Source organism: Sturnus vulgaris, chromosome 14 (genome assembly GCF_052056855.1).
Source record: "Sturnus vulgaris isolate bStuVul1 chromosome 14, bStuVul1.hap1, whole genome shotgun sequence".
Taxonomy (NCBI): domain Eukaryota; kingdom Metazoa; phylum Chordata; class Aves; order Passeriformes; family Sturnidae; genus Sturnus; species Sturnus vulgaris.
This window is the reverse complement of record NC_142256.1, coordinates 9867020-9883086: the sequence shown is the minus strand read 5'-3', so window position 1 is coordinate 9883086 and position 16067 is coordinate 9867020. Positions and strand designations below refer to the sequence as shown.

At 46.3% G+C, this 16067-nt stretch overlaps 1 protein-coding gene across 1 annotated transcript in view; it reads left to right on the top strand.

Annotated features, from left to right (window-relative positions):
* The window catches only part of SH3BGRL (SH3 domain binding glutamate rich protein like), a 30649-nt gene extending 14582 nt beyond the window's left edge, over nt 1–16067 (top strand). The window contains exons 2-4 of the mRNA XM_014888205.2: nt 7721–7906; nt 11032–11112; nt 13989–16067. Coding sequence (XP_014743691.1) covers nt 7721–7906; nt 11032–11112; nt 13989–14021 — 300 coding nt within the window. The 3' untranslated portion in view covers nt 14022–16067. The remainder of the gene's footprint in view (nt 1–7720; nt 7907–11031; nt 11113–13988) is intronic.

Genomic DNA, 16067 nt, shown 5'->3' with positions numbered 1-16067 from the left:
TTTAGTATCTTGTTAGAATTTGACTGTAGTCGAGGTGTGGTGGGTTTGGCTGTACTGTGTGTCTGACACCAAATTAGTGACACTGAAAAGCTCTGCTGGAACACTGAACTCAAACCCTCCTTGCTGCAGCAAGAGAGAAAAGGTTTCTTATTTTTTCTCAATTAATTCCTTGAACTCCAGCAGCAAGTTGGCCGTGTGGCACTTAGGAACCTGCTCAGCTGTGCTGGGTTGTGCCAACCAGAGGGGCCAGGCCAGTGTTGCTGGCTGAACTTCCCACAGCAGCCCAAGGGAACTAAATGCCAAATCCCCCTGGAATTTTATTCTCTTTGCAGTCAGAGTAAATAAAAGTGAGTGGGAGTTGGGTCTCTAAGCACCCTTGGCTCCCTTGACAATCCTGATTCCCCAGGACTTTAGTACACGGAGGTGACATTCACTTTCTGTTTGGTTCTTCTGGTAGGAAAAAACTTGTTGTGTGCACAAAGATCTTTGGACTTGGGTGTTGTTGGTGTGGGATTTAACAAGTTTTTAGGCCTTGGATTGTTGAATGAATGCAGTTACAATGGCATTATAATCCATGAGAGAAGCTTTTATTTTTGTTCTCATGAATCAGCTTTTTCATTTATGTAACTTTCTATGGTTTCTGGAGCAAGTTGTGGTCTTGTTTTGGGAAATGCAGACTTTGTCCTTTGTTCCAGCTATATTTTTGGCTTGTGTTCCAAAATCTGGTCTGTGGGGTGGTACCTTATGCCAGGCTAAAGCCCTGTTGCAGACAGCCCATGTGTGCTGCCAGACGTGATGTAACCTCCAGGTTAAATTGCAAAACCCTTTTGTTAGCCTGGATTTCCCCCAGCTTCGCTCTTGAGTGGTGGTCCCTTTGCATCCTTTCACCTTTTCTTGCTTTTAAAAGGTGTCTTCCAAACCCACACATGAGCAGCAGGAATAATGTGGTTGTTGCTCTCAGTGGGAGCTGGATCCTGTTCCCTCCTGCCCCAGGTCTTGGGCTGGTGATGCTGACACAGCCCAGGGTCAGTGGGTACCTGGTGGTAAAAACCATTTCCAAATAAATCAATTTTAAGCTGTTGGGGTCTAACCACATCAAACCAGCGCTGCTGTGCAGGATTCATGTGGATATTGCCATGGGCTTTCTCAAAAAACCCTGCAGGGAGAGAGTCAGTACATATGGAGTCCATCTGGACACTGCTGAATTTCTGGAAAATGAAAAAAAGAACAGCACAAATCCAGTGTGAACTTTTCCAGTCTCCTGTGTTTGATTTGGGTCCTGTAAGTTCATGGTGGTTTTGCTGTGTTTGTCCTCAATCTCATTCCCTTCTGACCAGAATCCATCGGGAGAGACAACGATGGCACTACTCGTGTAATGCTCTGCTTAAAATAACCAGAACAAAGAAGTGCTTTGAGTTCTGGGATGATAATTACCCAGACCTAAAAATAAGCAGACGTTCTACCAGGCAGGGAGAAATAAAGAGTGAGACAGGAATTGCTGGGAGACACCTGGCAAAGCTCTGATCAAGCCAGGTCATTGCTGGAGTTGCCTGCAGGTTTCCCACCCTCTGACCACATTTACAGTGGCACCACCACAACTGGCACATTGGATTTTAAGCTAATACAGGGGGAAAAAAATTGGCTTATTCATACGAATAAAACCAATAAAACCACTCTAGACAAAAAAAACCCAGTTTCTGGAATATCAGAGTAAAAGCAAGGAAAACTGTGATGGAGGGCAGGACTGAGGCTGCTTGGAAGGGAGCCCTGCTGCCTGTGCTGGGGTGGGGAATGAGCTTAGGGGGCTGTCAGGAATGTGTGACATTTAAATCCATGGCTGAGCTGCTGGGCTGTTTAACTCCTACAAATTAGGCTGTAGTGGGAGGAGAAATTCTAATCATTTTGCAGCTCATTTGAAAGGATGAGTTTCTGTATTAGGGACTCCAGTGAGGAAGGCAAGGTAATTTGAGAAATTAGGTGAGACAGATAAAAACCAAACCAAAACACCCAATAGTTTGTACTCTAATTCCAAAAAGTGGCAGTGGATTGTGGCAGTGTGGCCACAGCTCAGTCCACAGGACACCCTGTGACAAGTCAATTTGTCTTGGCAGCACTTGGCATTCCTCATGCTGCCCATTCCTCCCAGGAAAATCACTTCCTGGGGGTTTCCACTTCGCTGCTGCTGGCTGCCAGTGGAGTTTGCTGAACATTTCTTGCACTGCACTTTTCCCATTCACTGCTTACATTTCAGCTTATCCATCATCTTCAGGAGACTCTGAAGCTTCTGGAGAACTGATGGCTACAAGTTTGGCCACAACCAAGTAGCATCACCTGGAGTTTGGAATTCACCTTCCTGCACAAAGCAGCTGCTCCTGGCATTTAAAGATTTGCTCCCACTAAGGATGAAGCAGTGTCTTTAAAACCATCATAGGCATACAGTACAACTGCTTTAAAGCTGTAGTTGCTTTTGCTTAGCTGGAACCCAGAAGGCTGGAATTGGAAATGGAAAAAAAATCCCCTTTTGAATGTGGTGGTGTCTTGAAACTGAATTGAGAAATGTGTAAGGTCAAATGTGTAAGATCTGCTCTAAGGTGTTGCTTCTCTGTTGTCCTGGTGGTGGATCCCAGCTGTGAGGTTGGGAGAGGCAGCTCAGGGCACACCAGGGGCTGGGGAGAATCACAGAACCGTGGAATTGTTCTGGTTGAAAAGACCTTTGAGATCATCGAGTCCCACCAACAACCCAGCCCCAGCCCCTTTAGTGTTCATCATTAAATCATGTCCTCAAGTGCCACATCCACACATTTTTCAAACACTTCAGGGAATGGTGAATCCACCACTTCTCTGGGGAGCCTGTTACTATATTTCATAACCATTTCCATGAAAAACTTTTTCCTAATTCCTAATCTAAATCTTACCTGGTACAACTTGAGGCCATTTCCTTTGTCCTAATGCTATAACCGATGATATAACAATGGCTGGGAACATCATAAGAAATATCTTTATAATTCTTTTAAATCCTCACAATAAAGCATGAGCCATTTAATCCATCGTTGGGAATGAAATTAATAGAATCTATGTTTTTCCCCTGTGTGGAGGCTGGGACACAGGAGGCACAGAAATGGTGGAGGAGCCCCGTGCCAAGGGCCAGGATGGCAGAGCCACAGTCAGCAAGTTTGTTGTTGGATCAAAACAGCAGCACTCAGACTGTAAACCTAATTTGAGTTCCAGTGGTCCATAAATAGATTTCCAAAACATGTCTATTGTCCAACAGGGGATTTATTTATAAACTGAAAAAATAACAAGACTGGAAAAAACCAACCCAAACCCCTTCTTGGCCAGCAGTGTGGACTGGACTGTGCTGTGTGTATGCCTGTGTACACCAAATGAGATAGAACTTCTGTGAAGTTCAGATCCAAAAAGTGTTTAAAATTAGTATTTCCCTGCAGTGGGGTGGTGCTGGGAGAAGTTGGCTCTTGAACAGTCAGCACAGTCCAGGGCTGGAGCTGAGGCTGGAATGCTGCCTGCTGACTGGACCCAGGTCCTGCAGCATCATCCCTGCCTTCTTTCTGCTTATTATCTTTTAGCTGAGGGGTTTTTTTGTTTGTTTGTTTGTTTGTTTTGTTTTTTGGGTTTTTTTAAATTTTTTTTTCCAGTGAGTAAAGATTTGGAAGAGAATTTAAAACGTTGCAGCATTTTCTGGAAAGTTTATTCCCACTTTGGGGTTAAAATTTTATTTTTGATGGATTGATTTGTTGGCAAACATCACCTATTTGTACTCTGGCAGCTTTGATGTGGTTTCTCTTGTGTTACTGACATCACTGATGGGAGTTAGATCTAAAAACAGTAAATTGAATTTCTGATGTGTACTCAAGTGAGGGACAATACTTGTTGCTAGTTCTACACTCATTTTTATAATGTTATTTGTGCTCATGCTCTGTTGAAAGCTTAATGTTTCATGATTGGGTTATAACTGTAAAAGAAGGGAATCTTGATATCCAGTGGATTTTGTTTTGCAAGATCACAGTGTGTGGTCAGATTTTGTTTAACCACCAATAACTTGCCATAAAGCTGTTTCTGTCATGGGACCAGACCCTGAAAGCCAGAACAAAGAGAAAATAGATTTATTTCATTAAATGTTCCTTTCAGTATTATCTTGGGAACACCAGCAAGAAATAAAATATCTCCACTCACCTTAGGAATTGTTTTTTCCCAAGTGTGTGTTGAGGCAGAGAACCCAGGATGTGTTTCTGTTTCTGGGGTTGGGGTGAAGACACCTGTGAGCTGGATGGGCTCTGAAAGGGCATCTTTGTTCCCAGGCAGGGCAGTGGGGAGCTCCAGAGGATGCAGCCCTTCCTCCTGGCAGTCCTGTCTTCACCTGCTCCCATCCTTCTGTCTCCATCCCAGCAGGATTTTCCCCTGATCTCTATCCATCCATTTTGCTCATTCCCTCCACTCCCACCCCCAGCCTCTTCCCTTCCTTACAGCTCTCTGTCCATCCCTATCTTTATTTCTCTGTTCTTGTGCTTTTGTGTCTCCATAAATCTCCTGCCCACCCGTGCTGGTCCCGAGGCTCAGGGCCCTGCTGGGCTCCCCAGCTCCTGCTCTGGCTCCAGGCACATTCCTGGCTCTCCGCTGCTGCTCTGGGCCCTGCACAGTGTGTCAGGAGCACTCGGAATAAACAGGGATTTTCGTGTTTGCCAACTGCAGTGAGCTGCCCTTCACGGGCCAGGATGGCCTCAGACATGACAGTTGTTTACATGGGCTGAGGTGCAGGGTCTGGGAAGGTGCTGGCTGCTGTCCCTGCCTGCCCAGGCAGCTGGGAGAGGTTTTCTGGGAAGCGGCTGCAGCGTTGACGGGCGCATCCTGAAGAAAAGCTCCTCGCTCCTTCCCAAACATGGGCAGCAGGAACCATCTCCAGGCTCTGTCCCGAGGAGAACGTGTGCCCTTTCAAGTAAGACAAAACACTCTGAAGCAGCAGCAGACGTCTCTTGCTCTATTTTTGGCCTTTCCCTCCCAGCACTATTCCACTGCCTGAGATTAATGGAAGTTTTCTAAATAAAATCCCATAAAATAACAGGGTCTGGCAGCTCGATGTCCCTGCTGCCCAGTGGTTGGTGCCGTGTTTCTCTGGAGCATTTACTGCTCTTGTGTAGGTGCTCATCACCGTGGCTGAGGAGCTGGGAGAAAACGTTGCTGCTTAATCTTCCAACTTTTTTTTGTCTGGCCAGAAAACAAGGGTTCCAGACTAATATTCCTCATGCATCAACACCTCCTTGCTTTTCTGTAGAGTTCTCTAGAGAATTACCTCCCTTGACTACAGACAGCCTGAGAGCAATAGAAACCAAACTTCATGCTTGCCTTACAATGGTGCCTTTTATAGCAGAAAAAAAATACATTTCCAGCTTTGCCAGCTCTTCAAAAACAAGCAGAGAGGGTTGTGATCACCCTTTGGAGCCACAGTCATCAGTTTGGGATGTGGTTGTACCTCCTGGTGCTGAAAAAACAACCCAGAGACTGTCCCACTGTGAGATGCTGGGAGGGTGTGAGGATGTGTGTATGGCTAAGACAATCTAATAGTCAAAATGATTAAAAAAAAAATAAAGTGACTTCTCAGGGGATCAAAATGTTAATTCCTGTCCAACTCCAAGCTCTTCTTTTACGTGGCAGATTGTACAGGTTAATGGTAGAGTGGGTAAACCTTGGTTTTCTCTAATTCCTTAATAATTCTGGGGCATCTCAAAGTGTGTTCTCACTAAGCAGTGGATTTTCTACAAGTTAAGGACTTGAGAGTAATAAAAATTACATGGATCTGAAATTTAGAGATTGTAGGAAATTTACATTTAGTACCAGGTCTTACTGACAGAAGAGTTTACAATTCCAAAGACCTTTCCCTTATTTTAGCCCTACAGAACAGTTTATGAAGGAAGTTCTCCCTTCCCAACAGAGAAAAGCTTCCCCTCCTTCTCCGGTGCTGTTAGAGGCAGGCAAAGAAACCTCTTACCCAGAGCTTTGAGTCTGCTGAGAATGTTTTTATACAGCCTCTACACTAATTATTTCCTCGGGGCGGTATTAACTCCTCCAGTTTGATTTATTTTTAGCCACAATGAAAATTAGCAATATCCTTCTGCTTCAGGATGCTCTCAGAGCGAGTCCAGCGGCTCCTGTGCTGACGTGGTCGGAGGAATGACATTGGCTTCTCAGCAGGCAGCTGGAGCTGGGAGCACATTTCCCTCTGCCGGGAGAGCGGGATCGGTCCCTTTGTGCTGCTCTGAGCTGGATGCGCCTCTCCCGAGCTCTGCTTGAGCCTTCCATGGATAGAGCAGCTCCAGACCGAGCCAGGGAGGGCTCGAACATTCCCTTTTGGATTTGCCGGGCTCTGTTCCCCAGCCCACCTCCTTTAGGGCAGCGCTCTCCTCATACTCCCTGCTGCTCCTGGCGCTCCCGGCGCTGCTGGATGCCCGTGCCTGCGGGGTTGGGTGCGGGGCTGTGCGAGCCGGGGCCCGGCTGGGTGCCCGTGGATGCGGGGCTGGGTGCCCGTGGGTGCGGGGCTGGGTGAGCCGGGGCCCGGCTGGGTGCCCGTGGATGTGGGGCTGGGTGAGCCGGGGCCCGGCTGGGTGCCCGTGGGTGCGGGGCTGTGCGAGCCGGGGCCCGGCTCCATATTTGGCTCCGGGCTGGCTGTCCCTGACCCCGGCAGGCCCGGGTTTGCCTGTGGCCGTATATGGAGCGGCTGCTCCGGGAGCTGCGGCTGACCTGAGTTAGCACCGGCAACATCTGTGTGAAACGCTGCTCCTGCGGCACTCAGCTCATTAGGGTAAAGCCAGACCTTTGCAGTGAAGGGGGTAATTTGAAGAAAACAAATTTCCTATTAAATTCCACTTTTTTATTGTTTGCTAGGACGTGCATGGTTATAATCTCCTTTGTGGTGGTAAAGTCACATAGAGGGAGAGCAGAGCATAAGCAGAACATCGCTGTGTCAAGAAGTCAGTAATTCATAATGACAGTAATAAAAACCTCCTTCCCTGTGCAGAGCCAGCACTGTGCTTGCCACACAGATCCCACTTTTCCCTTGGATGTTGTGTGAGTGCACAAGGACTGGTGGCATCAGGTGTGGGACCTCACTCAGCTTCCCTGGCATGAATTAGGATGGGGATGTGGGGTCACAGTTTTCCAGGGACTGTACCTGCCCTGCTGACACGCAGGACACAGCGGGAGAGGGGTTTTTGTGCAAAGAAGTGTGAAGCAAAAATGCTTGGTGAGGTCTCTTTTGTCACTGAGGTGGATAAATGCCTGGACTCTGAGAAGGAACAGGGGGTTCAGCCTGTGCTTCCAAGGGCTCAAGGGAGCAGTTTGTACCTCAAACGTTCCTCCAAGCAACTCCACTGAAAAAAAAAACACGTTCCCGTGAGTTAACTGTAAAATCTGACCAGCACAAGGGCCCTGCTCATGCCTCTGCTTTTGGGTTGGCACCTTTAAGGTACACAGTACACATTTGTGGAGGGACAGCATCTTTATACTTCAGCCTGTTCAGTTTTGTAGGAGCCAAGTCAAGGCTCAGCTCTGACTCTTCAGAAGATACTTTTTGATTCTAAGAATTTTCTTACCACTCCTGTTTTCAACCTGGTTTGCACCCCCTGGTTTCTGCATCGAATCCCAGAGTGGCATCAAAAATTATTTCACTGATTTTGTTTGCCTTATTCCCTTCCTCCCTCTTTTGTGACAGATTAAAAAGCAGCAGCAAGATGTGTTAGGCTTCTTGGAAGCCAACAAAATTGAGTTTGAGGAGAAGGACATCGCAGCTAACGAGGAGAACCGGAAATGGATGCGGGAGAACGTCCCTGAGGACAGCCGGCCAGCGAGCGGGAACCCCCTGCCCCCCCGGCTCTTCAACGACAGCCGCTACCTCGGGGTAAGGGCTGCTGCAGATCCCCGTGCTCATTCTCCTCAGCTCCAACTCCCCGTGCTCATCCTCCTCAGCTCCAACTCCCCTGTGCTCATCCCCCTCACCTCCAGCTCCCCGTGCTCATCCTCCTCACCTCCAGCTCCCTGTGCTCATCCCCTCAGCTCCAGCTCCCTGTGCTCATCCCCCTCACCTCCAGCTCCCCGTGCTCATCCTCCCTCAGCTCCAGCTCCCCGTGCTCATCCTCCTCACCTCCAGCTCCCTGTGCTCATCCTCCTCACCTCCAGCTCCCCTGTGCTCATCCTCCTCACCTCCAGCTCCCTGTGCTCATCCCCCTCATCCCAGCTCCCCTGTGCTCATCCCCTCAGCTCCAGCTCCCCGTGCTCATCCCCCTCACCTCCAGCTCCCTGTGCTCATCCCCCTCATCCCAGCTCCCTGTGCTCATCCCCCTCATCCCAGCTCCCCTGTGCTCATCCCCTTCAGCTCCAGCTCCCTGTGCTCATCCCCCCTCAGCTCCAGCTCCCTGTGCTCATCCCCCCTCAGCTCCAGCTCCCTGTGCTCATCCCCTCAGCTCCAGCTCTGTGCTCATCCCTCTCCCCTTCCTCTCTGCCATTGCCTGTGCTTCACTGTGGTGAGCAGCAAGGCAGGGCTTGCCCAGCTGCAGTTGCCCAAACTGGGAAGGCTGTAGGAGGTGTTAGACATTCCCCCTCATCTTGGGATCTTAGTAGTAATTGATTCTTGAATATTCCAGTCACACCATAGGAGAGATTAAAATATAGAACTCTTGATTTGGATCCTACCTTGCAGTACATACATAATTTTCTTTTCCTGTGGGTTTTTTTCCATTTTATGGCTCTGAAAGTTCCCAGGTTTTTTTAATCCTCATTTTCCCCATGATTGTGAACTAACACCTCACAGAAATCTGGCCCTTTTACACCAACTTTATGTTCTATAGCAAGTTCAGAGATCTGTTCTGCTCATGTGGGGTTTGTCAGTAGGTGTGTATCCCAGATCATAAGAATTGATGTCTGCCATGCTCGTAAATCAGTTTTCTGATCCTTCTTGGGATCAGCTCTGTGTGCTGCTTGCATAAGGAAAGCTGCTCTGGTTCACTTACTCCAGTGCCTTGGACAGATTAAAACTCGTGTTGCAAACACAAATCCTACTGTAATTATTTTAATGCTTGATCAAAAGTAAGTTGCCCTGCAGTACTTGTACTCAGCAGGCCATGCTTGAATGATTATTAGATTAACTGTTAGTTTTATTTTTAAAACTTAGTATCTTCTGAACAGAGCTCACAGTGTGCATTCCTCTTGATCCTTTTGAAGTCTGGTTCTGACCTGCACAGTCTGTAAGTCAAGACCTGCCAGTTCTGGACTTTTGTGAGACCAATCTTTGCCTACTGAAAGAAATTATTCTCAATGTGCCAAGAATTTTCCTTGCTTGTAATAGAAGCAGAACTTGAAATAATATCCACAGTGAGCTGTTGTGCCACTTGGCTCTCAAAATTTTACTGATTGGTTGTGACATGGAAAAAGGTTGGTTTGGAGAGACAAACATAAGGATCAGTAGTCATCTGAGAAGGGGGTGGTTACAAGGTTCTTGCTGTAGGTTTATTTCATCCCCAAAATTTTGCTTGATGTCACACTGAACTTTTGAAATTCAGTCAGTTTGTGTTGCTGGATTCGAGTTGCTACAGTTTAGCTTTCAGGAAGGTAAAAGTTAATTCTTTGCCTAGAATTTGAACCTCTTTCTGTCTTTATCTGATGCCTCTCAAGCATGAAGTTCCCTATTTGTTCCATCTGATGCAGCACAAGTGGCAGAGCAAAGAGCAAATTAGCCTTCCTGGCCCGTGCACAGCAGAGAGGCTGGAGCTGGAGATGCTGTGTGAGGTGGCATGAGCCCTGCTCCTCAGACCCAGGAATTCCTGTCCTGGGAGATGCTGCAGAGCAGCTCATGGGCTGTGCACCAGCAAGATAAACAATCCCTTTGTTATCAAGCAGCCCCAGTCCTGTCAACAGAAGAGCTTCAGGGAGGATTTAACATAATCACACACATTTTTATCAAACCAGCATGTGAATGCTGCGTGTGCAAATGGAGCAATAATTTGATATCCCTGAAGTCCAGGCAGCTGGAATCTTCTGCTCCCTGTACTTTGTTCTGTTCCAGCTGCAGCAGCCTCTCCTTAGAGCTGCCCCCCTCACTTGCTGTTCCTTAGGCTTTTGCCTCCCAGACAGTCAGGAATCGAAAGCAGTGTGCCCTAAACAGCTCTCCCTGACTCCAGCCTGAGACCGAGCTGCTGCCTGCCTTGGGCTTCCCAGCCAGGACTCCTGCATCCAAACATTGCCCAGAAAGGCTGGAGGAGGCTAGAAAAGTACATCAGTTAAAAATGGAGAGCAGGAAAGTCATTGGACTGATCCCTGCTGAGTTCAGAAGTCGGAGAAGTCAGAGTGAGGGAATTGTGTGGTAACTTGGACAACAGTGAGCTTGCACAAAACTTCTGGGTTCCTTTAGTTGGGGTTTGGCAACTGGTATTTCTTATTTATTTATTTATTTATTTATTACCTAAATTTTCCTGGGAAGTGGCTGTGTCTGTTTAGGGCAGTTGTAGTGCACTGTGAGTGTGCAGTGCCGTCCTGTTGCCTTCACCTGCACAGACTAATCCTTAGTGGGAAATGTGGTGGGAAAGGTGCACTGTCAGTGTAAAAGTTCCAGCTGAACTTCAGACAGATTTAAGAGCTGGAGTCCATAGCTGCACAATTGCCATCCCTGTCAGGAATCAGCAATGACATCTGGGTTTCTGATCACAAGGTCCAGGCTCAGCTGCTTCTGCAGGAGGAACATCCACACCAGACCAGTGACAACATCTGCCTTGTGTGGAGTCTGTCCTTTGGGAGTGGCTGGAGCACCTCACAGCAACATCTCCGGGGGCACAGAATGAATTCCTTTTCCAGCCAGAGCAGCTTGTGTGCTGTTAGTACTAATGCCATGTACCTGAGCTGAGGCTGGATTTTGCATTTGGCCACAGGAAGCAGTTTGCTTGGCGTGGGTTGGGTGACACCCCAAACTGAGTTGAGATTGTTTCTGATAGTTCACTCTGTCTTTTATTCCGTCTCCCTCCTGCCATGCTGAAGGACTACAATGCTTTCTTCGAGGCACGGGAGAACAACGCCGTGTACGCGTTCCTGGGCTTGACTGCACCCCCTGGGTCAAAGGTAGGTGAGCACCTCCTCACACTGAGCCTGTGGCTTTCACCTCCTCCTTCTCTGCTCAAACAGGATGTGCTGCATGTGCTGTCATTGCCCACATCGATCTCCCTGGGAGATACTCAGACTCCAGAGGCTCTCAGGCTTCAGTTTCAAAAGAGTAGTTAATATTTGCACTGAAGAATGCATTAGAAACCTAGTTGAAAAAATTATCCAGAATGAAAAAATGTTTTCAATTCAGTAAAAAAAAGTAATTAATTTGAACTTTTGTTGAGATTTTTTTAACTAGAAAATCCCTTGAAACTAGAGCCACTGTTTCTGAAATAACATGGTCTTGCTTTAGAGTAATTTTTTCTCCTGGCTTGTTATCCAAAGCTTATTTTCCTTTGCCAATTATGAACTGGGCTGCTGCTTTGCGGATGCAATGGGCTGGAATTCTCCTTTTGATTTTGATAGGATAAGACAAGCCTGCTTTATACGTTTCACTTGACAGCAGCAGGATCCTCCAGGTCACTTCCAGCTTTCCTGTTCCAATGGATAAACACACCGCTCCCTTTCAGCTTTACTCATGTACGAGTCGAAGGTCGTGCTGTGCACGTCACTAAGAGACCTAATTTTAAAGGTGGATGGTGACCCATGAGCAGTGAGCACTGTGGGGCAGACTGAAGCAGTTTTGGGAGCCAGATTTCCAGCAATAGCTCCACTGGGAATGGTGTGATGAGGAAAAACTGCCTCGTGCAGAGCTGCACAGAGCAGAGCCTGGGATCTGCACCCCAGCGTTACCTCTGCTGGCCTCAGACCAGCTGCACACAGCACCACAGTCCTGGTCAAGTTCCTTGGAACACCTGCACTGCACTGCTCAGCAGAGTGTGCAGGATGGAGCCAAGGAACCAGGAAGCAATCCTGAGACTCTGGGATGCAGGAGAGCTTGTGCCTTTCCCTGGGGAAGTGCAGTGGTACCAGAGAGCAGCTGCTGCCATAACAAATCAGGTCACCTGTCTCAGTAACGTTGGGAACGTTGCTGCTTCCCAGACCTGCTGGCTGGCAGGAGCTCTGCTTCTGTCCTAAGGGATGCTCCAATTCTGTCCTCACCTAAGGAAAAGGTGAATTTTGAACAGGAGGGATAGAACACAGCTGTACTCCTCTGAATTTTCACATTGTGTTGGGCTGATGACAGTAAATAACCTTTGCAGAAGTGACCCTGTACCCCCTGACTTTGGGAATCCCTCCCACAATTAGGATGTCCAGTCAAGTCAGTTGTGGGCTGCTGAGGAAGGTACACAGATTTGTAGATGCTGAAATTGATATTTCCAGCATAGCTGTGTGCAGCTTGGATATAATGCTGTAGGGAATGACATGGTAACTACAGAAAATGGCAGGAGGCTGGGAGCAGCCTTGACTGGAAGCTCTATTCAATGCCATTGGGAGAGATTTGGGAAGTTATTTGACTCTGAACACAAAGGTTTGATATTAATACTAAACAGGGTTGGCTCAGAAGTGAGCATGGTAAATTCAAATAACTACTTTCTGAGTCATGGTGGTTTGGTTTGTTCTTTGGGTCTACAAACTCTGGAAAAGGCTGGCCTTTTAGGTTATCTTAAATATCTCTACTTCATGCAATGTGGGTGGATTTTAAAGGGAGAGGATTTTGTGAATTAAAAGCTATGTTTAATATTTCTTTATTAAGGATTTAAGGACTGAGAGGATGCTCAGTGAGGGGCCTTGCAGGAGAAATAAGGAAAAGTATGAAAGAGGGAGAGTGTCAAGTCTGGAAAGCTGAGCCTCTCCCAGATAACTTGCAGGCCCACGCCCAAGGAAATGGAGTTTGATCTCCAAGAATAATAGGTTAGCAGGTTACTTGTACCAACCTTCTTGGGCATGAGAGAAATACCAGGAATCCTCTCCAGCTTCCCACTTCCTGTTCTGAAGAGAAGTACTTTGTCTTGAAATAAAAAAAAAAATCAAATCAGTGAGGTGTCACCATTGCAGTGTCCTGGGCTGGTTAAGGGAGTTATTACAAAGCCAAGGGAACCTTCTCCTCTTTCTTACCATTCAAAGAACCACTTGTCTTTTAGAGAATATCAAACACTGATTTTTTCCAGGCTTTGTAGCTCTTCTTGATCTTCCTTTCACTGCTCACCTGCCGAGATGTCCTCGCACGAGGCCTGCGGGTGCACGGTGACATTGGAGCCCTGGTGACATCCCGGCCCCGCTCTCTGACCCGTGACAGGCCAGCAGAGCAGAGAGCAGAGCACGGGCCAGGAGCATGGCAGCTCCAAGCCTGGCTCTTCCCACGCCCCGAGTTCAAAGGCAGGATGAGGGCAGTTAGCCAGGAAAACCAGAGTGAGCCACCACGTCCAAGATACGGGAGCTACGCGTGGGACTTCCTGCCCTGCAGGCTGGGGTCACCCACTGTGTCTCCTAAAAACATCCTACAGACTTCTTGGAAATGCCCTCTTAGTCCTTTCTCCTCATGTGTTTTGTTTGTTTAGCAATGCTGGCTCATGGTAACAATGATATTGAATCTGGTATCTTGAGTATTTCTACGTAGTCACAAAAGCAAATGACTCCAACATATCTTGGCAGATGTTGAACTTTGTCCTTTCAAATAAACCAGGCTGTTCCCACTGAGGGCACTGGGAATTCATCTCTCATTCATCTTCTTGTAGGTCATGGTGCTGCTAGCAGGTAATTAAATTAATTTGCAGTGAAAAGTACACTTGGAAAAACCAAAAGGAAAATTCTTCTGTTGCCATTCTGTTCCCATTTGTGATCACCTTACAAAGGCTGAAAGAAGATTGAAAAATGCAGGTTATTGTTTTATAGTGTTCCTTCTCAAACATACTGAGAAATTACTAATGTGTAATTATCTTTTGCTGTTTCAGGAAGCTGAAGCACTGGCCAAGCAGCAAGCATGAATTTCATCTGCCTTAAATGTCTGTAAAGGGAATTTCCACAGCTTTTTATAAAATAGTCCAACTGTCTCTGCTTCAAGAAATGTAGATGTGATTTCTAACATTTGATTGGTGCTTGCAGCATTCACTGTCCGTAACACAAATTGAACACAGGATGGAAATGGGAATTTCAGGGTAAGGGAGCAGGAGCAGGCTCTGATGGAAGCCGAAGCAATCAGACATGAATGAGTTACATTTAGTTTAAACTGTCCTGGCAATTCGTCCATTTTGTGTAAACTTAAAGAAACTATTTTAGTACTAAGAATGCAGATGGGTTTTACCTAGAGATCCAACTATTTAAACTATGGAAAACAGCATCTAAAACCTCGTCAGATACTAATTTAGTGCCTGAGTTGCCTCAAAAATGTTACTGAGTTACACAGTAAATTTTCAGTGTCTTTCCTGGTTTCAGATGAATTTGTAGGTGGTACTGTGTAGTTTAACCATTGTAGTCACTTTGGAAAGTTGTGTTTGTCTTCTGTAGAATGGATATTTAAGGTTTGTATTGTTACACACTGTACAGGTGATAAAACCCCCAACAAACCCCACGTATTTCTCATTTAAGTGATCTGTGTGGGCTCTTTGGACAAAAAGGGCAAAGGACACAGGTCCCTCACAGCTGCCTAAGCACGAGCGATGACACATCTGGGGCAAGATTCAATGTTGCAAACAAGCCAAACCAGCCAGAAATGGCCTTTCCTTACCTGTGTAAGGGTGAAAGCCTTTAATGTATTTCTCTACAAAAATACCAGTTCACACTGCTTAGAGCATTAAACATCTCACTGCATGTTCAAGTAGCCATTAGGTTCATACAGTATTTTTTCAAATGAAAAATAAATGTTTGAATAGCAAAAGTTATTGTAATTAAGCAAGAGTTTGTTTTTTTTTTTAAGGTTTAAAAACTTCACTTCCATTCTTATTGCCATATCATAAATCTATTACAGGAATTGCAAATCTCTCTGTGTCTCGTGCAGGTGAATTTACCACGTGCAATATTAACCTGTGTGTTCTCCCAGTGCTTATGAAGGAGCCTGTAATTCCTGGCCATATTTTAGTTCCTGATTTACCATTTTGGGAGCCTGGGAAGCAGTTGGAAGCTTGTGCTTACAAAAGCATCACGAGGCAGAGAGATGGATGGATGGATGGATGCTGCCTTACCTTAAAGATTGACACACACACAACTGTGCTTTTTTATTAAAAGCTTTTATCAGGAATTACTGCAATTCTGTGAAATTTAAGACCTTTTGGGGATGGAAGTTTGGTTATGTTTTAAATCCAGCATCAGATTTTTGTTGTTCACTATGATTTCATCTTTCTGAGTGAGGTGGTTTTTATTTCTTAATATTGGCCGAATCTTTCTCTGTGTCTAAATTCCTGCTCAAGTTTTTGGGAACTGTGGAATACTAAGTGAAGTGTGGTGAGGAAAGTGGGATTTGACACATAAGTCTCTGTACCCACACCAGTTCGCTGTGCTTCCTGTGCAAGTTTGGTGAATTACAGCCATTATTTTGGAGAAGCTATAATTAAAAGTTGCTGCCAAATTCTGTCAGTTCAGTGACCCAAAACATTCTGAAACGAGGTCAATCCCTGTCTCAACGGTCAAGAAAATTGCCAAGTTTAAGAAAGCAAAGTCACTGCCCTCGTCTGTCCCCCCCTTGCCATATGGGAGCATTCAAACTGTATCAGCATTCCTAAGGCAGCTCTGGTGAGCCAGGCTGAATTATTCCTTTGTCCGGGGAACAAGGCACCGACACAAACTGAAAATACCGAAAATCTCTTTGTTGTGCGTGTAAAACTTGAGTTTTTTGATGCAGATCTCTTGCATGACTTTAGGAGTGCCAGGAATCTGTTACCTCTGTGCTGGTTTTCTGTTTCCATGGGTGCAAGAACTGAATTTGTTCTTTTCTTTCTTTTTTTTTTTCCTATGTAGAAAGCAGGCATTGAGGATTTAACCTGTATGTTAACCATTCCTGTATCATTCCAATAAAGTTGTTTTAGAACACCTTCTCA